At 41.3% G+C, this 25299-nt stretch overlaps 1 protein-coding gene across 1 annotated transcript in view; it reads right to left on the bottom strand.

Moving 5' to 3' along the window:
* The window catches only part of CFAP91 (cilia and flagella associated protein 91), a 145398-nt gene that overhangs the window by 37692 nt on the left and 82407 nt on the right, over positions 1-25299 (bottom strand). Inside the window, exons 11-16 of the mRNA XM_082655585.1 lie at positions 11505-11621; positions 9980-10051; positions 8655-8801; positions 6132-6353; positions 2354-2502; positions 1703-1794 (exon numbers count right to left, since the gene is read on the bottom strand). Of these exons, the coding sequence (XP_082511711.1) occupies positions 1703-1794; positions 2354-2502; positions 6132-6353; positions 8655-8801; positions 9980-10051; positions 11505-11621 (799 nt within the window). The remainder of the gene's footprint in view (positions 1-1702; positions 1795-2353; positions 2503-6131; positions 6354-8654; positions 8802-9979; positions 10052-11504; positions 11622-25299) is intronic.

The following is a 25299-nucleotide window of genomic DNA, read 5'->3' on the forward strand; positions in this document are numbered from 1 at the left end:
GGTGTTCACTGCTATTTATAGGAAAACACACCGGGAACAAACTAGATGCTTATTGCTGGGGTGGGTACTGGTTTAAAAAAGTACAATCATGTAATGGGAAAACAAGATATTTCTTTGTTCTCCTCCAATGCATTAGAACTACCATTCCTTTCTCACTGGTTACGTGATCTTAAATATTAACACTTCTCTTAAACCTGTCTAGAATTCCCCTGCAAACTCTAAAGCCTCCCAAGCTCTTATTTCACTTAAATATTTTTTTAACATCTTTATTGGGGTATAATTGCTTTACAATGGTGTGTTAGTTTCTGCTTTATAACAAAGTGAATCAGTTATACATATACATATGTTCCCATATCTCTTCCCTCTTGCGTCTCCCTCCCTCCCTATCACTTAAATATTAATCTTCTGGTTGCATCCTTCCCTCTGGGATCAGGACTGTCACCAATAGTCTGAAAGCTCCGGAAGAACACTGTTTTTAAAAACACATATTTTTTCTCCTTCTCTGTCGACTAAAAGCATCAATCTTTAAAAACATGCCACTTTTGGCAAACGATAAGTGAGGATATTTATACTGAGATCAGTCCTGGCAGGAACAGGAGATATTGTGACTCACGCAGAGCTGCAGAGTCAATTTAGGTCTGTCAGGCTTCTCAGCTTTTCAACACCTGCCTTGCACATGCCCTGCCTGCAAAAGGCTACTACAGTTGGAAAACCCTGTATATTCTCAACATTTGCTTTACATTGAAAAGAAATCAAATTACAAAATACAAACTTATGGTTACCAAAGGGGAAAGAGGTGGGGGGGGGGATAAATTAGGAGTATGGGATTAACATATACACGCAAGTATATATAAAACAGATAAACAATTCACTGTATAGCCTGGGGAACAAAATTCAGTATCTTGTAATAACCTACAGTGGAAAAGAATTAGAAGATATATATATAAACTGAATCACTTTGCTGTACACCTGAAACTAACATAATATTGTAAATCAACTTATTTCAATAAAAACCAAACCAAAACAACAACAACCACCAAAATACACCTCTTCTGGGAATTTGGGAACTGCCTCTTTTTTTTTTTTTAATTGGAGTATAGTTGCTTTACAATGGTGTGTTAGTTTCTGCTGTAGACAAAGTGAATCAGCTGTATGTATACATACATCCCCTCCCTCTTGAGCCTCCCCCCCCCACCAACCCTCCATCCCACCCCTCGGGAATTGCCTCTTCAAGAAGGTTTGGATTTTGACGCTCCATCAAACTTAGAACTGCACCTATCCATACTAGAGGTGATTGTATTCTGCAGTCAGACAGCATCGAGGGAACCTGACCTCTGAAATAAGAAAATGCAGTGATACCTCTGCTCAGCTTTAAATCTCTGGAATATTGAAAATAGTTTCTACCTTTAAAAAGATCATCACGGGCTTCCCTGGTGGCGCAGTGGTTGAGAGTCCGCCTGCCGATGCAGGGGACACGGGTTCGTGCCCTAGTCTGGGAAGATCACACATGCCACGGAGCGGCTGGGCCTGTGAGCCATGGCCGCTGAGCCTGCATGTCCAGAGCCTGTGCTCCGCAACGGGAGAGGCCACAACAGTGAGAGGCCCGTGTACCGCAAAAAAAAAAAAAAAAAAAGAATGAATAAATAAATAAATAAAATAAAAAAAACCCAGATCATCACGTGGAACATTTGCATTGGCTTACCTTTTTCTTTGACAAAGTCCTTTTGCAACTCTGGGATCAGGAAACTATAAACCAACTCGGCAACGATCTCCTCTGACTGAAGCTGAGTTCGACTAAAAAGTAAAAAACAAATTAAACGAGTATTTCCTTTGTTGCCTTACTTGAGCTGCCAATTTATACCTGGATCCTCCTTGTTTGTGTAAGGAACTCCACTGCTCAAATCCCACCACTGCCTTTTCCTTAAGTGATCTGAAGTAGCACATTCCTGGTGAGTTTGGTTAACTCCATGGAAAATCCAAATTTGTCCTTTACTTAGCCTGCCTACCAGGACGGGAGTGTTAGAGATACAACTTACAAATGGAAGCCAGAAACCCTGCGGTGATGTCCAAGTAAAATTGGACATACTTAATCACATTGCTTTCATGCTTTGTGATATTCTAAAAGTAAGAAATATGAAAGTGCTCCAGACTGCAGAGGATAACTGAAAATTCTATTCCCAATGCTCTTACCATACAAAGGTACAGGCCTGCTGGCTGCTGCTAAAACAATGCATACTGAAGCATGAGTTATATATTTGTTTTTCCTTGGTGGTAAAATCTTAAGCTCCTGAAGAATACATATGAGTAACAGCAAAAGGCTGTCCATCCCACCATCTGTCCCCTTGGTACACACCGGCTTTCCATTTCATAAGCAATGTCATTGATTTCCTCAGCCATCTTCTCTATTTCTGCCCTGGCTTGTTCTTCTGCAGTATTCTCTTCAGTGTTCAGTATTATATCCTCCAGATAGGAAGTTATAGTACTTTGGTGAACTTTAATTACCTGCAAAACCCCAAAATACTCCAGTTACTCAGAATAGGAATGCTACTACTGTACACAAGAAAAATGCATGAATATTGGTTGACTTTTTTAGCACATCTACTTCATTCATCAGTAGTCCCCTCATTCATTATTCTTTTTTTTTTTAAACTACAGATAGTCTGTTTCTAATCCACCTATCTACCCACTCTGGCTCATTTTAGAATTATGGGGTGGGCGACACAACACTGCAGAAGGATCATGGGCTTGAGTCAATAACCCTGTTTTGGATCGTGGCTTTGTTCTTACCAGCTGTGTAATTTGGTCAAGCTACCTAACTGTGGCAGAGACTAAGATGTATTACACAATGCCCTTTCTTTATTCCTCTTAAAGGATTCTTACAGGGAAAGACATAGCTTTTTTTTTTTTCTCTCTCTTTTCATTTCTCATTTCATGGGGACAAAATGCAGGAGCACCAGTCATCTTAAACTGCCATGAGGGTCACACCCAAGAGACAGAAAAGCAGGAAGCTAGAAGGATCCTGGGTCTCTGGTGAATTTTTTTAACTATCTTCTCAGCCCTGGGCTGCTGCTTTTTAAAGCTTTCTTGGAAGGATATAGACTATACATTTAGAAAAGTGCAGAGCACATAAATGTACAGTGCAATGAATGAGGGTCAAGCCCCTGCTAGGATCCCAGAGGGCACTGTGAGTTCTACCTGACCACAGACCCTTCCCACGCTCATGAGTTTATGGTAAAGACTTCCTATTCTTTAGGGCTGTGCTCCCTAAGTCTGCAACCATAAATAATACAGTTTAGTTTTACCTGTTTTACAGATGGATACCAAGGAAGTATCACAAGCATCGAGGGTGTCATACTTAGTTTTGTATGCATTCTGTCTCAACAGATTTTGAGCTTTGGCGGAAGGGCACTTTTTATTTAATGTGTGTGTATTTCTTTGTGTCTGAGATAATGCTTGGGACTCAGTAACAACTCAGTACCTGCTTCTTGACTGGCACTGCAGCAGGACTCTGAATATGAAATGTTTACTGAATAGCTACCTGTAAAACACCAAGTCCATAACCTTGAATCCCTATGCCTTCCTTATGGGAGAGACCCAATGACCAGTTTAACACAGTTCAACCGAACAACCAACCAACCAACCAAAATATATTTTCTTAAAGTGTGTTATGTACAGAGGGCTATGCTGGTGCTGTGGAAGGCATGTGCCTGCTCCCATGGAGACCACAGACTTATTCAGGAAACAAGTCACACCTAGATGGAACGATTAGACAGTTGAGTCTTGTAATAGTTCAGAGGTGGAAAGTTTAATTTGGTTCACCTCTAGTAATACACGCACTTGTGTGTTTACATATATCTTTATAAATGTGTATGTTTCTGGACACATTTGTGCTTGTAGGTGCGTAAGTGAATAAGGAAACGTATGGGTGGCTATATGTGTGTACCTCCCATCTCTGCTAATATTGTGCATGTGGGCTTATGTTTGTGAGTGTATCTTAACTTATAGATGTGCAAAAGTGTGTATGTGTTTAAAATATGAGTCTATGACTTTCTGTATCTATGTTTCTCAGTATCTACATTTTTTTTCTGGAAATTTACTCGTGTACATTTCTTGGTTTTGGTATATTTATGTGCAAGCATATTTATCTTTAAGAGGGTCATATGATGGGAGATAGGGAATTTAAATGATGCTGGGGTCCAGAGATGGATACATTTTTTACATAAATGTTCCTTAAATCAGGCTGGAAGGGTCATCTTAACCCTTTCTTGCCCCTCCTAGACATGCTGACATTTCCTGGGATCATTCCCACTTAAGAGATACCTTCCTAGAAGCCTCTCACCAGCTTCTTCCTTTCCGTGTTTCTGAGTATAGTGGTTCCTCTGTCTCTTTCCTTTTATTCTCACTCCCAACTGGTTCTTCCCATCCCAGCTGGTTTTTCCTTAGTGATATTAGGTAGAGGATAGTAAATTCTGGTTTGCTAAAAATTTCTACATTTCAGCAACTTTTTTTTTTTGCAGTACGCAGGCCTCTCACTGTTGGGGCCTCTCCCGTTGCGAAGCACAGGCTCCGGACGCGCAGGCTCAGCAGCCATGGCTCACGGGCCTAGCCGCTCCGCGGCATGTGGGATCTTTCCCGACCGGGGCACGAACCCGTGTCCCCTGCATCGGCAGGCGGACTCTCAACCACTGGACCGCCAGGGAAGCCCTCAGTAACTCTTTTTAAGGAAAAATGTGTTAGGATGGTAGGAAGCTAGAATATGAATTATTATTATAGGCTGTATGACACTATAGTTAAAAAGCTTTAACCCAAACTTTTTAAAGCTGTATAGAGGATGGGAAGTCTGTTTAATTTTAATCAATTTCTTATCTGAAAAAACACATACCAAATACTATTCAGGGGTCAATCCTAATTCCATGGGAATTGGGTAAATCCTTTGAATCCCAGATCAAATAAGAAGACCCCAACTTGACATAACATTTTTTTTTTTTTTTTTTACTTGAGGAGCTCAAAACTATCCACATATATTAATACAATTCAGACAGCCTCTTAGATAGGAATTTTTTTAAGTTCCAGGTTGGCTCTTTCTGCCTTTCCCATGTGGCCCGCATCCGCACAAGGGAAACTCACACAGCCTTTGCCTTAGCATATTCTGGGTGTGCTGGCCGCCCATGCAGCCTCTTCTGTGCCCACCTCCCCTCAGCCTGCCCAGCTTCCTCCTCTCCATTCCGGGGGTGAGATGCCTTAACTGAAAGAATACACATCAAGCTCTCCAAGAAAGGGGAAGTACTCGTCGCCACCTCTGGGTGTGATTTTTGGGGGAATTAGTCACAGCACAGCTCCCTTTAAAGAAATCTTCCTCACAAATCCCCTCCCATTTTAACACTTGAGCTTTTGTATACTTGATGAGGGTGAGAGTGCTTTGAGGTATTACTGGTTCCTCAGATTTCCTCTGAGTTTGCATCTTGGTCACTTTGGAATTTCACATCTATTGGGTCTTGGTCAGAATTCGAATTTACCAGCCTGGCATTCCTAATTCCCAAGATTGTATCTTTAGTCAAAATCTCTCTTCGAAACTCTATCTTGTATATCCATCTGCTGAAATGCCACCTCCACTAAGATGTCTCAAACTTAATATAAATCATTCATTCCACTCCTGCCCCTAAACCTATTACACCCTCAGCTTTCCCGCCTCAGTAAATAGAACCGTCACCTCCCCACTCACTGACACCGGAAACTGGACATCATACTTGACTTTACCCCATTTCTCACTCTGGCCTGAGTTACTTCATCAGTCTCCTTCCAGGTCTCCTTGTTTCCACCCTGTCCTCCCCTACAACCTGTTCACACAGCAAAGCAGAGTGACTTCTTCAAAATATGTCACCGGGCCCCATTTGTTTCCTTCATGAAACTTAACACATTTTCTGATCCTACACTTATTCGCATGTTATATAGGATTTAAGCACCAGGAGAGAAGGGGCCACACCTGGTTTTTCCCTCCAAAGTAGCCCCAGTGCCTTTGCACAGTGCTGGGCATACCATAGGAACTCAATACATTATTTGTTGAAGACAATGAAAAACAAAAAACGAAAGTCATTTCATATCATGAGTTTCCTGGCAACGTCCCCACTTGCCTCCTTAAATATCTGGTCCTCCTCCTGCAGGCGCCTCTCTTCCACCTGGCGCCGGCCACTCTCTTCGGCTTCACGCATCCTGCGCTGCCTCTCGGCCAACATGACCAGGGCGTGGACCCTCCTCTCCTCCTGCAGTCTCACCAGCTCTTTGGACAGGAAGTCAAACATGTCTGCCAGCACCCATCCTTCCAGTCCAGCCAAATGGTTTTCAATCAGTGACACCTTAAAAATAATAATGTAACTATGAGGATACAAATTCCACTAAGAATGGTGATTTATGAGGAGGGATGCTGGATTATCCTTGACAGTCACTTCACTTTCAGAATGCACTTAGTTTTTATTAGGAATATTATCTCCAGACTGGCCGCATCCCAAGGGTTTTACTAGGAAAACTTATGATACAAACTTAGACTTGAGAAAGTAGATTGCTCAGTCAGTCACTGACGGATGATCGTCTTCAAATTATAAAGGGGATTTAGCAAAACATTTGTTAGTGTCCACACAGAATTTTTTTTTCCTTTCAATTTTATCCAGAAGGTAAAGTGCTTGGGTCTCCCCAGACGTGAAGGGAAATGTCAAGGTTTTTATTAAAAGATAATGTTGGAGTTCAAAAAAATAGAACCGCTTAAAAATTCACTCATGATACCTTTTAATTTTTCAATGCTTTGTCCTTTAACACAAGTTTGGGGAATTTTAAGATCTTCGGTAACATGAAAGTAGAAAACCTTAGTACTGTTTATTCATTTAAATAATTTCAAAGTCAGTAAGAACTATCTTTGAAACAGAGCAGGAAACAAGCCTACATGTCTGTGTAATCACTGAGGTAAAATAAGGGCTAGGGGCCTAGAGTTCTTGGCCAGGAGTAAGCCACAGTATCTATTTATGGATCTCTCTGTGCTGGCTTTGGCACCGGGGGAACAAAAGTGTTTGAGAAGATTGTACTGTGCTCCTGCTCCTATCCTCAGGGATAAGGGGAAAAGGCTCTTCTCCCAGGCACTTGCTGCTCTCACACTGACGGTTCTCCCTCAATATGAGAGAAGGAGAAAATGAGAGGATCGGCATTGCTGTAGGTACCCGTGGGGTGCCCACTCCACCAGATGCCTGCATCTTACTGGTGTATCCAGGAACAGCTGAAGGCAAGCAGGGTGAGTTTGTGGCTATGTGACAGTTCTTCCCATTAATTCCTCCCTTAGCTCTTAGCTGTCATGATGTCTATCAAGTATTTATCCACTAAATGAGGTAGATGGGTTGAAAATCCTGGATTGTCTTAGCTGTAGCTGCTAAAGTCTATAATCAGAAACCAGAAGGGGCCAAGGAGGGCATTTTTCCGTCCAGGTCCTGGGTATTCTTCTGCCAGGGCATTCTGCTCCCTATCTGAACAGAAGTGCAGCCCGTCTCCATCATTCCCAGGGCTCCAGGATGCCCAGATTTAGAGACTCCAGTGTCTGCATTCTCCTCTTCTTTCTCTGGTTCCTCTGCTGGGTCTCACAGTCTGTGGCTTTCTTCCTCCCTCCCTGCAAACCAGCTCCCATCACTCAGAGACCATCCCCAGTCCTGCTGTCATGTAAAAGGAATAAAGTGGTGCTCGTTTCCAGGCTGCTTAATGTTTGTGCCTAATTCACAGCACAAGAGTTACGTTTGTTACTAAAGGTAACAAACTTTACTGTTTGTTAACTTAACTGTTACTAAAGGTAACAGCTTCGCTGTAAGTTTACTTTCTTTTTGTTTGGCCGTACTGCGCGGCATGTGGGATCTTAGTTCCCCAACCAGGGATCGAACCCACGCCCCCCTGCATTGGAAGTGCGGAGTCTTAACCACTGCACCGCCAGGGAAGTCCCAAGTTTACTTTCTTGTAACACTAAACTCTGTGCAAATTGGTTCTTTTTCATTTTGACTCACAGATAAGTGGGACAGATGGTAAAAGTGTATCTACACTGTAGTCAACAACATTAAATACTATGTGTCTATAGACAAATGCCAGAAGAAAGTAGGAAACACATTTACAGTTGTCAGGTTAGAGCTGCAATTAGCAGCTATTGTCAGTCACACAGAGCTCAGACGACCCGGTGAAAGTCACAGAATATCATATTAACATATTTAATATGCAGTTTAAGGAGTATGAGCTATGTACAGCTCCAAAACTCATAAATGAGTGTGGATAGTTTTTAAAATCTCATTTCTCACTTTTTTCTTATTGCTTTAATTACTTATTCATTCTGCTAAGCTCCCGCTGAAATATATTAGAGTCACCAAATATTTAAGAAAGATAGGAAGAGAAAACCTTTCAAAATTGTGGGGGTTTTTTCTTTTCGTTTTGCAAATGAAAAACTAAGAGCAGACTCAATTCAGGGAGGGCACAGCCCACTCAAATTCTGGACTGCAGCACCATTGATGAAAAATGCTGGGCTTGTGGGGGGGTGTTTCTTTTTCATCACGTCATTTATTGTTACTATAATGTTGCTTGTATAATGATAAAAACCAAGGGCGAAAATGGGACAAGAAAAGGAAAGGAAAGGAAAGAACCTTGTGCTCGTGCAGGTTCCTCTGTCGCTGCAAGGCCAGGGTCACCTGCTTCTCGGCTTTCTTCACCAGCCTGTCCTCTTCTTGCAGTGCGTGGCTGGTGCGCAGCTCCTGGATCAACTCCAGTCGCTTCTCTTTTCCTTCAAACATCTGTGTCAAGTCAGATCAGAGAGCCTTTCAAATCAGCATCCGTTGTGCCAGGCACGAGGCCTCGCAGACAGTGACTTGTGAGGCACTTGTCAACAGAGGGTTCTGTTCTGCCTTTCAGGGCCACACAGCAGGTGTGTGCCACAGAGCTAGCGGTCAGCCCTCTTCTCTGCACCTTCAGCTGCTCAGGCAGAGAAGGAGCTTAGCTACAGGTTAGTTAGTTATCGACTCAGTTTCTTAAAATGCCTCTCAAAGACAAGGTGACAACTATAGGGTCATGTTAAGAAACTAGAGCCTTCTCCTCATTTCCTCTGCTCCTTCCCTAAGAAGCCTGGGGGTGGTATTTTTCATGGTCATATTTTCTTTTCCGAGAGATTTGCCCCTCATCTGGAATACAGGATCTGCTGTCTGAACTTAACTGCTGTGTTTCTCCCGGGGAAGTACTGGCAGGAGAATAGAGAATAATGCTGAACACAGGTTGCTCATCCAGCCTCCCTGAACTTACCATAACTGAGTCTCTTAAGAGTTACAGCTGTCTGGGGAGAAAAACTGTTTCAGCTGAGGCTTTATATCAGTCCATTTTTAAACTGAAGCGTGAGCTTGCTCTAGTGCCACAAATAATCTGGCTAAAGCTTTTAGTCAGGAAGACCGGAGTTGAATTTGGCAGTTAACATAATCCCCCTCAGACTCATATTACTCGCCTGTAAAATGGGTAATTGATACAAAAAAAGAAAAAGAGCTGATATATGTAGAGCAAAGAATATATAATGTGAGCATGTGGTAAGAATTCAAAACTGTAGTTATTACTTAGCTATTTCATTTATTATTCAGGTATTGATAGCTATATACAAACGCAGATAATTGTATTACAACTTTGTGGAAAATTAGAGAATCTGCTTGTGATGTTTAGGGTCAAAATTTAGGTATGAAAATTGCTGGATTTATCAATTCCAAGGAAGACATTAGCTTCACACTGCCTTGGGTACACTACAGCAAACAGCAGGTGGTCCTTTCTTGCCTTGTTACTGTGCCACTCGGGCAAACTATGGCAACTCAAGAGCACAGTACCATAGCACAGCAGGGTGCAAGAGGCAATTCACCCCAAGGAACCAAGCACATATGCGTTCTGTAAATCTATTCTCAAAGGAGAAGAACAGGGCCAGTGGTTGTACCCTACACACCATGTTCTGAACGACTCTGCCCCGGAGTAACTTTTGAAGGTAGATCACAGCCATTTCTATATCTTCTTCTTCCTAAAAGAACAAAGGGAGAACCAAGCAGCTTGAGGACAGTAGCAGTCAGCATCAAATACTTTTTTGAAGATTTATATCAAGCAAAAGATTTATATCGAGCAAAAAGCTAGATGCCAGAAGGATTTAAAGAGAATAAAACATCATCCCTCTTTGAATATATAGAACTTTAAATGTTACTTACTGTATTGTTAAAATGCATTGTTATTTTTCATTATAAATAAGTTATCATTAATAAATTACATCAGAAGCAAAAAATTCACCCACTGTCATGGTATCCTTACAAATTAAGCCATTTTCATTTTTTCTATATTCCTTTCCAGCAAAATCTTTCTTGAAGAAGTATTGCTAATAAATCCCTTTTGCAATAGTATTTTCATGTTTGATCATGCGTAGACAAAGAATACAGCTGGTCTATATCAGAGTCGAAAATGAGGTGCTTTTCACAAGAATTTAGCTAAATTGGTAAAATAAGAATATAATGGATAAGATCAGCTATCTATAAAAATCACCTTAAATAAGTGTATGTCAAAAGCAGAAAGATCAGAGTCTGCAAATTTACTTAAAGCCCCTCTGAATGCAAAAGTAATCAACAGTGGAATCGATGGCATTAACACTCGTGAATGACAACGTGTTAACCACAGGCAGTGGTCGGCACAAAGTCTAGAAAAGGGGACACTGCCCAGAAGCACATCGTGTCCAGTCAGCGGGAGCATTCCAGTCCCTCCAGAGACATCAGAGCCATCAGAGGTGCTAGTGAGATCTCCCATCAACTCCCCTCCCTCTGACAAAGCACAACAACCTTCTGTACAATTTGGCTTCTTGTGAGAACTGCCCTGTATTGGGAGATAACAAGCTGACCTCCCAAGAGCAATATCCTGATATACCAGGCAGTTATATTTCTCTCCGTAAAGTAACAAATTTGCGTTGTGGCATCTCCAGCAGTTTCTTGCAGGTTTAGTCTGAGTCAGTCCTTTAAATCCAAACCAACTATGGAATGTTGACCAAACTGAGTCTGGGGCCCTGCAAAGGTGAGGTACGGCCCTGGTCAGGGTGAACTCTCTGAGTCAGTCTTGATGTCACCTCTGGTATTGCATTCCTCTCTAATTCCAGCTGTCGTCAGCCACTTCCTCATGTGGGAAGACAGTTACAGTAAATGATCATAATTCGATCTTCTATTTTTTTAATTTGATGTACATCAGAATTACCTTCTGATGCCAGTTTTTCTTGGGAAGATTTTCTTCTTTGTGTTTTTATTCTTGAAAAGGATTGACTTTAGATTTCATTTCATTTTGCTTGTTTTTGTGTGTGCATTTGAAACATAAGGATAAAGGCAACGTAAGTCAGATCTTGGGAAATGAACACTTACATTAGGTTTGTTTTTAACCCAAACTATCTGAAGAATAAACAGCAATACTGAATTTAGCTTTTCACATAAAAGAACCTTCAAACTTACATTGGAATTCATCTCCAAAGTTGGAGTTGGAAGTCGAGGTTGAGGTATTGGCTTTCTTTGAAGAAAACGCAATGGTTTCTTTGCTTCGGGGCCCTTATTCTTCTTTTCCAACAGTGCCTGAAATAACACACCAGTGAGTGTCATTTCTTACCTTTGTATTTTTTTCCCACTACCAAATCTAGGCCACAGATCTGAATATCAGTCAGAAAGAATTTTCTCTATGGCCATGCTAGGACGGTTTGAGAAAGTCCAAACCAGGGTGCACCTATGATATTCCCATGCATAAGTTAACCACTGAACAAACATGAAACATATTCTAGGTGTATCCATTTTAATCAAAAGTTTTGGAGACTTTAAACATTTTTTTTTTTGAGTTTTTGAAAGGTTCTGTCATGTGTATATGCAAGCAAAACCCCCAACTCCTACTGTTCCACATGAGCTAATTTGCTGTTTTAAATGACTGCCTGGGCAATAGAAAATTGTCCTGTGTAGTAAACGACTGAAATATTTAGTATGTTTTGTTGTTATAGGGGAACTAAGGGGCATTAAATGGCAATTATCTCAAAGTGAAGAGAGCTTTACTTTGGGCTTGAAATCCTACACATCAAGATTTTTGAATATGGTTCCTTGTGGAAGAGTGTATGTGTTTCTGTTTAAACATGCACTGTATTTTCTTACTTTTGATCATCAAAAATCCTGCCAAAATTATACATAAGATTTTGTTCATCAGTTCCATTTTCAGATATAGCGGGATACTTTTTAACTTAAAAGTATCAAAAATTCTGATCTCTGTGATTTTAAAATCACACTTTCATTACTTTTTCATCACATAATTTTTATATTATTTTTTCCATAAAAACACAAATAAATGATAAAACGCTTAAATAAGTGATAAAGCACTAAGCCAAGACTTGAAATTAATAAAAATATGAAAATTATGAGTAAAATTTGGAACCACATCCAATTATTGTGGTTGTAACAGAGCATCCGAGTTTCCTGAAAATAAATCTGATGGCAAATATATATAATAGCTCTATGAAAATCCAAACTAATGAATCAACAGGAAGTAGCAGCAGTTTAAAAGTACAGTTTGCCCTTGAACAACATAGGTTTGAACTGCATGGATCCACTTATACATAGATTTTTTTTCAATAAATATATTAGAAAAATTTGGGGAGATTTTTGACAATTTTTAAAAACTTGCAGACAAACCACATAGCCCAGAAATATTGAAAAAGTTAGGTATGTCATGAATGCATAAAATATATGTAGATATTAGTCTATTTTATCATTTACTACCATAAAATACACAAAATCTATAAAAACTTAAAATTTATCAAAACTTATGCACATAAACACTTACAGACCAAACATGGTGTTATTCAAAGTCAAAAGAAATGTAAACAAACGTAAAGATCCAGTGTTAAATCATAACTGCATAAAAGTAACTGTAGTAGATACTATACTACTGTAATAATTTCATGACTACCTTTTATTGCTTCTGCTGTGAGCTCAAGTGTTGCTAGTATCCACTTAAAATGTAGGGTGACACTAATCATCTATGAGTTCATCTCTCCAGTAAATTGCATGTCATGGTAACAAGTGGTCTCTAGCAGTTCTTGTATATTCTTCGTTGTGTTTAGTGCAATACTGTAAACACTGAGTAACACTATGGGAGCCATACGAAGTGCCACTAGTGACGGTGGGAGTGCTCCCAAGAAGCAGAGAAAAGTTGTGACATTACAAGAAAAAGTTGAATTGCTTGATATGCACCGTAAATTGAGGTCTGCAGCTGCAGTTGCCCACCATTTCAAGATAAATGAATCCAGCGTAAGGACCATTGTGAAAAAAGACAAAGAAATTCATGAAGCCATCACTGTAGCTACACCAGCAGATGTGAAAACCTTGCAATCTTTGCAAAATACCTTTTTATCGCATGTTGAAAATGCAGCTTTCATGTGGGTGCAGGATGAAAGGCATACCTATAGACTGTAATATGATTCAAGAAAAAGTGAAGTCATTATAGGAGAACTTAAAGTAAAAGGATGGTGAAGGATCTAAAGCTGGAGAATTTAATGCCAGCAAAGGATGGTTTGATAGTTTTAGAAGGAGGTTTGGCTTAAAGCAAGATAACAGGAGAAGCAGCTTCTGCTGACCAAGAGGCAGAAGATACGTTCCCAGACACCACTAAGAAAATCATTGAGGAGAAAGGATATCTGCCTGAACAGGGTTTTTTGTTTTTTTTTTTTCTTTTTTTCAGTACGCGGGCCTCTCACTGTTGTGGCCTCTCCCGTTGCAGAGCACAGGCTCCGGACGCGCATGCTCAGTGGCCATGACTGACGGGCCCAGCCGCTCCACGGCATGTGGGATCCTCCCGGACCGGGGCACGAACCCGTATCACCTGCATCAGCAGGCGGATTCTCAACCACTGCGCCACCAGGGAAGCCCCTGAACAGGTTTTTAATGCAGATAAAAGTACTGTGTTCTGAAGACATGTGGAAGTGTTTCCAATGATCACCTGGGTGACTACAGTGGTTTTGGCTCCACTAGATACACCAGAAATACATCTACACGTGGAACAACTCCTATGGAACACCTACTGAACGCTGGCAGAAGACCTCAGACCTCCCAAAAGGCAAGAAACTCCCCACGTACCTGGATAGGGCAAAAGAAAAAAAGAAAAAACAGAGACAAAAGAATAGGGATGGGACCTGCACCAGGGGGAGGGAGCTGTGAAGGAGGAAAGGTTTCCACACACTAGGAAGCCCCTTCGTGGGTGGAGACTGCGGGTGGCGGAGTGGGGGAGCTTTGGAGCCGCGGAGGAGAGCACAGCAACAGGGGTATGGAGGGCAAAGCGGAGAGATTCCCGCACAGAGGATCGGTGCCGACCAGCACTCACCAGCCCGAGAGGCTTGTCTGCTCACCCGCCGGGGCGGGCGGGGCTGCGAGCTGAGGCTCGGGCTTTGGTCGGAGCGCAGGGAGAGGACTGGGGTTGGCAGCGTGAACACAGCCTGAAGGGGTTAGTGCACCGCGGCTACCCGGGAGGGAGTCCGGGGAAAAGTCTGGACCTGCCGAAGAGGCAAGAGACTTTTTCTTCCCTCTTTGTTTCCTGGTGCGCGAGGAGAGGGGATTAAGAGCCCTGCTTAAAGGAGCTCCAGAGACAGGCGCGAGCCACGGCTAAAAGCGCGGACCCCAGAGACGGGCAAGAGACACTGGGGCTGCTGCTGCCGCCACCAGGAAGCCTGTGTGCAAGCACAGGTCACTATCCACACCTCCCTTCCGGGGAGCCTGTGCAGCCCGCCACTGCCAGGTTCCTGGGATCCAGGGACAACTTCCCCAGGAGAGCGCACAGCGGGCCTCAGGCTGGTGCAACGTCACGCCGGCCTCTGCCGCCACAGGCCCGCCCCGCACTCCGTGGCCCGCCCTCCCCCCCGGCCTGAGTGAGCCAGAACCCCCGAATCAGCAGCTCCTTTAACCCCGTCCTGTCTGAGCGAAAAAACAGACGCCCTCCGGCGACCTACATGCAGAGGCGGGGCCAAAGCCAGAGCTGAGCCCCTGGGAGCTGTGAGGACAAAGAAGAGAAAGGGAAATCTCTCCCAGCAGCCTCAGAAGCAGCGGATTAAAGCTCCACAATCAACTTGATGTACCCTGCATCTGTGGAATACCTGAATAGACAACAAATCATCCCAAATTGAGGAGGTGGACTTTGAGAGCAAGATTTGGGATTTTTTCCCCCTTTTCCTCTTTTTCTGAGTGTGTATGTGTATGCTTCCGGGTGAGATTTTGTCTGTATAGCTTTGCTTCCACCATTTGTCATAGGGTTCTATCCGTCCGTCTTTTTTTTTTTCTTAATAGTTAATTTTAAAAACTTTATTTTATTTTACTTTATCTTCTTTCTTTCTTTCTTCCCCTCCTTTAGACAACGAATCATCCCAAATTGAGGAGGTGGACTTTGAGAGCAAGATTTATGATTTTTTTCCCCTTTTCCTCTTTTTGTGAGTGTGTATGTGTATGCTTCTGTATAAGATTTTGTCTGTATATCTTTGCTTCCACCATTTGTCCTAAGGTTCTATCCGTCCTTTTTTTTTTTTTAGTTTTTTAAAATTATTTTTTAATTTAATAACTATCTTCTTTCTTTCTTTTTTCCTTCCTTCCTTCCTTCCTCCCACCATCCCTCCCTCCCTCCTTTCTTTCCTTCTTTCTTTTTTCTTCCTTCCTTCCTTCCTTTCTTTCTTTCTTCCTACTTCTACTAATTCTTTCTCTCTACTTTTTCTCCCTTTTATTCTGAGCTGTGTGGATGAAAGGCTCTTGGTGCTGCAGCCAGGAGTCAGTGCCTCTGAGGTGGGAGACCCAACTTCAGGACACTGGTCCACAAGAGACCTCCCAGCTCCAAATATCAAATGGCAAAAATCTCCCAGAGATCTCCATCTCAACGCCAGCACCCAGCTTCACTCAACGACCAGCAAGCTACAGTCCTGGACACCCTATACCAAACAACTAGCAAAACAGGAGCACAACCCCACCCATTAGCAGAGAGGCTGCCTAAAATCATAATAAGTCCACAGACACCCCAAAACACACCAACAGACGTGGACCTGCCCACCAGACAGACAAGATATAGCCTCATCCACCAGAACACAGAAACAAGTCCCCTCCACCAGGAAGCCTACACAACCTACTAAACCAACCTTAGCCACTGGGGACAGACACCAAAAACAACAGGAACTACGAACCTGCAGCCTGCAAAAAGGAGACCCCAAACACAGTAAGATAAGCAAAATGAGAAGACAGAAGAACACACCGTAGATGAAGGAGCAAGATAAAAACCCACCAGACCTAACAAATGAAGAGGAAATAGGCAGTCTACCTGAAAAAGAATTCAGAATAATGATAGTAAAGATGATCCAAAATCTTGGAAATAGAATAGAAAAAATGCAAGAAACATTTAACAAGGACCTAGAAGAACTAAAGATGAAATAAACAACGATGAACAACACAATAAATGAAATGAAAAATACTCTAGATGGGATCAATAGCAGAATAACTGAGGCAGAAGAACGGATAAGTGACCTGGAAGATAAAATAGTGGAAATAACTACTACAGAGCAGAATAAAGAGAAAAGAATGCAAAGAACTGAGGACAGTCTCAGAGACCTCTGGGACAACATTAAACCCACCAACATTCAAATTATAGGAGTCCCAGAAGAAGAAGAGAAAAAGAAAGGGACTGAGAAAATATTTGAAGAGATTATAGTTGAAAACTTCCCTAATATGGGAAGGAAATAGTCAATCAAGTCCAGGAAGCACAGAGAGTCCCATACACGATAAATCCAAGGAGAAATACGCCAAGACACATATTAATCAAACTATCAAAAATTAAATACAAAGAAAGCATATTAAAAGCAGCAAGGGAAAAACAACAAATAACACACAAGGGAATCCCCATAAGGTTAACAGCTGATCTTTCAGCAGAAACTCTGCAAGCCAGAGGGACTGGCAGGACATATTTAAAGTGATGAAGGAGAAAAACCTGCAACCAAGATTACTCTACCCAGCAAGGATCTCATTCAGATTTGATGGAGAAATTAAAACCTTTACAGACAAGCAAAAGCTGAGAGAGTCAGCACCACCAAAGCAGCTTTACAACAAATGCTAAAGGAACTTCTCTAGGCAAGAAACACAAGAGAAGGAAAAGACCTACATTAACGACCCCAAAACAACTTAGAAAATGGGAATAGGAACATACGTATCGATAATTACCTTAAATGGAAATGGACTAAATGCTCCCACCAAAAGACACAAATTGGCTGAATGGATACAAAAACAAGACCCATATATATGCTGTCTACAAGAGACCCACTTCAGACCTAGGGACACATACACACTGAAAGTGAGGGGATGGAAAAAGATATTCCATGCAAATGGAAACCAAAAGAAAGCTGGAGTAGCAATTCTCATATCAGACAAAACAGACTTTAAAATAAAGACTATTAGAAGAGACAAAGAAGGACACTACATAATGATCAAGGGATCGATCCAAGAAGAAGATATAACAATTGTAAATATTTATGCACCCAACATAGGAGCACCTCAATACATAAGGCAAATACTAACAGCCATAAAAGGGGAAATCAACAGTAACACATTCATAGTAGGGGACTTTAACACCCCACTTTCACCAATGGACAGATTATCCAAAATGAAAATAAATAAGGAAACACAAGCTTTAAATGATATATTAAACAATATGGACTTAATTGATATTTATAGGACATTCCATCCAAAAACAACAGAATACACTTTTTTCTCAAGTGCTCATGGAACATTCTCCAGGATAGATCATATCTTGGGTCACAAATCAAGCCTTGGTAAATTTAAGAAAATTAAAATTGTATCAAGTATCTTTTCTGACCACAACGCTAGGAGACTAGATATCAATTACAGGAAAAGATCTGTAAAAAATACAAACACATGGAGGCTAAACAATACCCTACTTAATAACCAAGACATCACTGAAGAAATCAAAGAGGAAATAAAAAAATACCTAGAAACAAATGACAATGGAGACACAATGACCCAAAACCTATGGGATGCAGCAAAAGCAGTTCTAAGAGGGAAGTTTATAGCAATACAAGCCCACCTTAAGAAACAGGAAACATGTCGAATAAGCAACCTAACCTTGCACCTAAAGCAATAAAGAAAGAAGAATAAAAAAACCCAAAGTTAGCAGAAGGAAAGAAATCATAAAAATCATATCAGAAATAAATGAAAAAGAAATGAAGGAAACGATAGCAAAGATCAATAAAACTAAAAGCTGGTTCTTTGAGAAGATAAACAAAATAGATCACCCATTAGCCAGACTCATCAAGAAAAAAAGGGAGAAGACTCAAATCAATAGAATTAGAAATGAAAAAGGAGAAGTAACAACTGACACTGCAGAAATACAAAAGATCATGAGAGATTACTACAAGCAACTCTATGCCAATAAAATGGACAACCTGGAAGAAATGGACAAATTCTTAGAAATGCACAACCTGCCAAGACTGAATCAGGAAGAAACAGAAAATATGAACAGACCAATCACAAGCACTGAAATTGAAACTCTGATTAAAAACCTTCCAACAAACAAAAGCCCAGGGTCAGATGGCTTCACAGGCAAATTCTATCAAACATTTAGAGAAGAGCTAACACCTACCCTTCTCAAACACTTCCAAAATATAGCAGAGGGAGGAACACTCCCAAATTCATTCTACGAGGTCACCATCACCTTGATACCAAAACCAGACAAGGATGTCAAAAAGAAAGAAAACTACAGGGCCATATCACTGATGAACATAGATGCAAAAATCCTCAACAAAATACTAGCAAAGAGAATCCAACAACACATTAAAAGGATCATACACCATGATCAAGTGGGGTTTATTCCAGGAATGCAAGGATTCTTCAATATACGGATATCAATCAATGTGATACACCGTATTAACAAATTGAAGGAGAAAAACCATATGGTCATCTCAAAAGATGCAGAGAAAGCTTTTGACAAAACTCAACACCCATTTATGATAAAAACCCTGCAGAAAGTAGGCATAGAAGGAAATTTCCTCAACATAATAAAGGCCATATATGACAAACCCACAGTCAACATCGTCCTCAATGGTGAAAAACTGAAAGCATTTACACTAAGATCAGGAACAAGACAAGTTTGCCCACTCTTACCACTGTTATTCAACATAATTTTGGAAGTTTTAGCCACAGCAATCAGAGACAAAAAGGAAATAAAAGGAATCCAAATTGGAAAAGAAGAAGTAAAGCTGTCACTGTTTGCAGATGACATGATACTATACATAGAGAATCCTAAAGATGCTACCAGAAAACTACTAGAGCTAATCAATGAATTTTGTAAAGTAGCAGGGTACAAAATTAATGCACAGAAATCTCTTGCATTCTTATACACTAATGATGAAAAATCTGAAAGTGAAATCAAGAAAACACTCCCATTTACCATTTCAACAAGAAGAAGAAAATATCTAGGGATAAACCTACCTAAGTAGACAAAAGACCTGTATGCAGAAAATTATAAGACACTGATGAAAAAAATTAAAGATGATACAAATTGATGGAGAGATATACCATGTTCTTGGATTGGAAGAATCAACATCATGAAAATGACTCTACTACACAAAGCAATCTACAGATTCAATGCAATGCCTATGAAACTACCACTGGCATTTTTCACAGAACTAAAACAAAAAATTTCACAATTTGTATGGAAACAGAAAAGACTCCGAATACCCAAAGCAATCTTGAGAACGAAAAACGGAGCTGGAAAGATCAGGCTCCCTGACTTCAGACTATACTACAAAGCTACAGTAATCCAGACAGTATGGTACTGGCATAAAAACAGAAAGATCAATGGAACAGGATAGAAAGCCCAGAGATAAACCCACACACATATGGTCACCTTATCTTTGATAAAGGAGGCAGGAATGTACAGTGGAGAAAGGACAGCCTCTTCAATAAGCAGTGCTGGGAAAACTGGACAGGTACATGTAAAAATATGAGATTAGATCACTCCCTAACACCATACACAAAAATAAGCTCAATATGGATTAAAGACCTAAATTTAAGGCCAGAAACTATGAAACTCTTAGAGGAAACCATAGGCAGAACACTCTATAACATAAATCACAGCAAGATCCTTTATGACCCACCTCCTAGAGAAATGGAAATAAAAACAAAAATAAACAAATGGGACCTAATGAAACTTCAAAGCCTTTGCACAGCAAGGGAAACCATAAACAAGACCAAAAGACAACCCTGAGAATGGGAGAAAATGTTTGCCAATGAAGCAACTGACAAAGGATTCATCTCCAACATTTATAAGCAGCTCATGCAGCTCAATAACAGAAAAACAAACAACCCAATCCAAAAATGGGCAGAAGACCTAAATAGACATTTCTCCAAAGAAGATATACAGACTGCCAACAAACACATGAAAGAATGCTCAACACCGTTAATCATTAGAGAAATGCAAATCAAAACTACAATGAGATATCATCTCACACCAGTTAGAATGGCCATCATCAAAAAATCTAGAAACAATAAATGCTGGAGAGGGTGTGCAGAAAAGGGAACACTCTTGCACTGCTGGTGGGAATGTGAATTGGTACAGCCACTATGGAGAACAGTATGGAGGTTCCTTAAAAAACTACAAATAAAACTACCATATGACCCAACAATCCCACTACTGGGCATATACCCTGAGAAAACCATAATTCAAAACGAGTCATGTACCAAAATGTTCATTGCAGCTCTATTTACTATAGCCCGGAGATGGAAACAACCTAAGTGCCCATCATCGGATGAATGGATAAAGAAGATGTGGCACATATATACAATGGAATATTACTCAGCCATAAAAAGAAACGAAATTGAGCTATTTGTAATGAGGTGGATAGACCTAGAGTCTGTCATACAGAGTGAAGTGAGTCAGAAAGAGAAAGACAAATACCGTATGCTAACACATATATATGGAATCTAAGAAAAAAAAAGAAGTGTCATGAAGAACCTAGGGGTAAGACAGGAATAAAGACACAGACATACTAGAGAATGGACTTGAGGATATGGGGAGGGGGAAGGGTGAGCTGTGACAAAGCAAGAGAGAGGCATGGACATATATACAGTACCAAACGTAAGGTAGATAGCTAGTGGGATGCAGCTGCATAGCACAGGGAGATCAGCTTGGTGCTTTGTGACCGCCTGGAGGGGTGGGATAGGGAGGGTGGGAGGGAGGTAGACGCAAGAGGGAAGAGATATGGGAACGTGTATGTATGTATAGCTGATTCACTTTGTTGTGAGGCAGAAACTAACACACCATTGTAAAGCAATTATACCCCAATAAAGATGTTAAAATAAAAAGTATTCTGTTCTGGAAAACAATGCCACAAAAGGCATTTATTATTAAGGAGGAGAAGCGAGCACCAGGATTCAAGGCAGGAAGGGACAGGCTTACTCCACTGTTCTGTGCAAATGCAGTTGGGTTCTTATCAGAACTGCCCTTATCTACAAAGCTGCTAACCCTCCAGCCTTGAAGGGAAAAGATAATCACCAGCTGCCAATGTTTTGCTTGTAAAAGAAGGCCTGGATGTAAAAGAGGCCCTTTTTCTGGATTGGTTCCATTAATGCGTTGTCCCTGAAGTCAGGAAGTTCCTTGCTGGTAAGGGACTGCCTTTTAAAGTTCTTTTGCTATTGGACAACATCCCTGGCCACCCAGAACCCCGTGAGTTCAACACCAAAGGTGTCAAAGTGATCTACTTGCCCCAAACACAATGGCTGTAATTTAGCCTGTAGATCAGGGGGTGATAACGACCTTTATGGCTCATTACACATGGTACTCTGTGGAAAGGATTGTCAATGCTATGGAAGAGAACCCTGATAGAACACCACAAAAGTCCGGAAGGATTACACCATTGAAGATGCCATCATTGTTACAGAAAAAATCTGTGAGAGCCATTAAGCCCCAAACAATAAATTCCTGCTGGAGAAAACTGTGTCTAGATGTTATGCATGACTTTACAGGATTTATGACAATGTCAATCAAAGAAATCATGAAATAGATTCCGGGCATGACAGAAAAGGTGGTGGGGGGGGGTGAAGGGTTTCAAGACATGGATCTTGGAGAAATTCAAGAGCTAAAAGACAGCACACCAGAGGGATGAACAGAAGATGACTTGATGGAGGTGCATGCTCCCTAACCAGTGACACACACATGCGGATGAGGATGTCGAAGAAGCAGTGCCAGAATACAAGTGACATTAGAGGATCTGGGAGAACAATTTCAATTATTCAAGGCTGCTTTTGACTTCCTTTTATGAAACGGACCCTTCTATGATATGGGCACTGAAACTAAAGCAAATGATGGAAGAAGGACTGGTACCATACAGAAACATTTTTAGAGAAATGAAAAAGCAAAAAAAGTCAGACAGAAATTACAATGTATTTCTGTAAAGTGTGCCTGCCTCTCCTGCCTCCCCTTCCACCTCCTCTACCTCTTCCACCTCTGCCACCCCTGAGACAGCAAGACCAACCCCTCATCTTCCTCCTTCTCTTCAGTCTACTCAACGTGGAGACCACAAAGATGAAGACCATTATGGTGATCCACTTCCACCTAATGAATGGTAAATAATCATCATGCCATACAGTTAATAAACTACTTATCTGTTGTGTATGTGTGTGTCTTTGTATAAAAATCTGAAAACTATACAAGATGTTTTCATGTCATGATGATCATTATCGCCTAAGTATTCACTGTGTAGAACATTGTGTCCAAGACTTGTATTGAGTTCAGTGAAGTAAGATCAAACAAGAGAGCTGTGTTACAGATTTCAACTGAAGAAACTGTTTCAAGAAGGAGAGAGTAACCAGTCAAGTACTGAAGAGAGAAGAGAATTGACCACTGTGTGGTAGTTAGCAATGTGGAGGGCACTGTTGACGACAGCAGATTCATTGGAGAGTCTTTGTTTTATAGTCTGTTTTGTCTGGAGAAGATCAAGATGGTGGAGTAGAACACAGAATTCACCCCCCCACACACAAAGAGTACATCAAAAATACATCTACATGTAGAACAATTCTCATTAAAAACTAACTGGAGACTCACAGAAAGACTCTTGCACAACCAAGGCTGTAAGAAAGATCCACATGAAACTGGGTAAGTAGAGAAGAGAAATGATCAAGTCACAACCTCCCAGGGGATTCAGAAGAGGAGGGAGTTAAACACAGGCAGAGATCCTCCCTAGGGAGTGAGCAGTTTGAGTCACATATTGGGCACCACAGTCCTGGGGTCTGACACAGGGACGACAAATCCCCTTGGCTGGTTAGAGGGACAGCAGGAGTAACAGGAGGACTGTGGGAGCCTGTACTCTGCTTGTAAGGAGCATGTGCATGCTTGCTTGCTCACAAAGCAGGGCAAAGAGGGCAGACTGAAAATTGCATGGGTGGCTGGCTGGTTTCCCATGAATGCCTCAGCGTGTGCACCAGCCTGAGCTAAGAGAATGCTCCAGCCCCGCTTAAAAGCTTGGCTGTGCGACACAGAAGTGGTTCAGACATAAAGCAGCATCTGAGCAGGGTGGGGACAGCCATTGCTGGTGCTTATACAGGCAGGGCATCAGGGACAGTCCAGATCTCTGGCCTCAGCCAGACTACCATGATGTGTGCCAAGGCCCGTGCTCCAATCCATGCCAAGGACTCTATACCAGCCCCTCTTGCTGCAGCATTGCTCTCATCTGGGGTGAGGGTGCCAGTGCTGGGAATGGGGAGAGTGCACACTTGGAAGGAATGGAGCCAGCCCAGACCTGACCCTCAGGGCTTCTGCTACATCAACGTGGTATAGGAAACCACCCTCAATAGGGCGGTGATGGTCACTGAGCAGAGGGGAAGCCCTGCGTTACAACAGGCTTTGGCCCTAGCGCCTCCATCTCCAGCCCCACCTTCTACCAAGGTGAGAGTTGCCAACATGCCCTGAGAAAACGTGACTTGTGTTCATGTCAAATCCAGCTGTCCCACCAAAGCCACTGGGTACAGACAGACTGTATAGGGATGCTCCCCCATAAGATCAAGATCACTATAGGTAACTGTTTCATCTAATTTCATAGAAAGAAACAAAAGCAAAATAAGAAGGCAGAGGAATTTGTCTCAATTGAAAGAGCAAGACAAAACTCCTGAAAAAAACAACCAATTAAACAGAAATAAACAATTTACCAGGTAAAGAATTCAAAGCATTAGTAATAAGTATGATTTCTGAATTAGGAAAAAAGGATAGATGAATACAGAGAGAATTTTAACAAGGAACTAGAAAATATCAAAAAGGACAGGCCAGAACACTGAAGAAGACAATAGCTGAAATGAAAACACATTAGAAAGAATGAATAGGAGATTGGTGATAAGGAAGAACGCATAAGTGATCTGGAAGATAGAATAATGGAAACCACCCAATCAGAACAAGAAAAGAAAAACAAAAAATGAGAACAGTTTAATGGATCTATGGAACAACATCAAGGATATCAACATTTACATTATAAGGGTCCCAGAAGGAGAAAAGAGAGAGAAGGGTGTCAAAATGTATTTGATGAAATTATGGCTGAAACTTTCCGAACTTGAAGAAAGAAACATATCCAGGTACTATACAGGAAGCACAGAGTGTCCCAAACAAGGTGAACCCAAACAGACCCACACCAAGACATATCATAATTAAAATAGCACAAGTTAAAAATAAAGCATGGGGCTTCCCTGGTGGTGCAGTGGTTGAGTCCACCTGCAGATGCAGGGGATACAGGTTCATGCCCCGGTCTGGGAGGATCCTGCATGCCGCGGGGCAACTGGGCCCGTGGGCCATGGCTGCTGGGCCTGCGCGCCCGGATCCTGTGCTCCTCAACAGGAGAAGCCACAGCAGTGAGAGGCCCGCGTGCCGCAAAAAAAAAAAAAAAAAAAAAAAAAAAAAAGATAAAGCATGAATTCTAAAAGCATCAAGAGAAAAATAAAGAGTCATATACAAGGGAACCACCATAAAGCTATCAGCTGATTTTTCTGCAGAAACTTTGCAGGCCAGAGGGAGGGCCATGATATATCCGAAGTGTTCAAAGGGAAAAATCTGTAACCTAGCAAGATTATCATTTAGAATTGAAGGAGAGACAAAGAACTCAGACAAGCAAAAACTAAATAAGAGTTCATCAGTACTAAACCTACACTAAAAGAAATGTTAAAGGGTCTTCTCTGAGTTTAAAAAAAAGCCTATGACAAG

This window comes from Grampus griseus (genome assembly GCF_964374135.1).
Source record: "Grampus griseus genome assembly, chromosome: 5".
Lineage (NCBI taxonomy): Eukaryota > Metazoa > Chordata > Mammalia > Artiodactyla > Delphinidae > Grampus > Grampus griseus.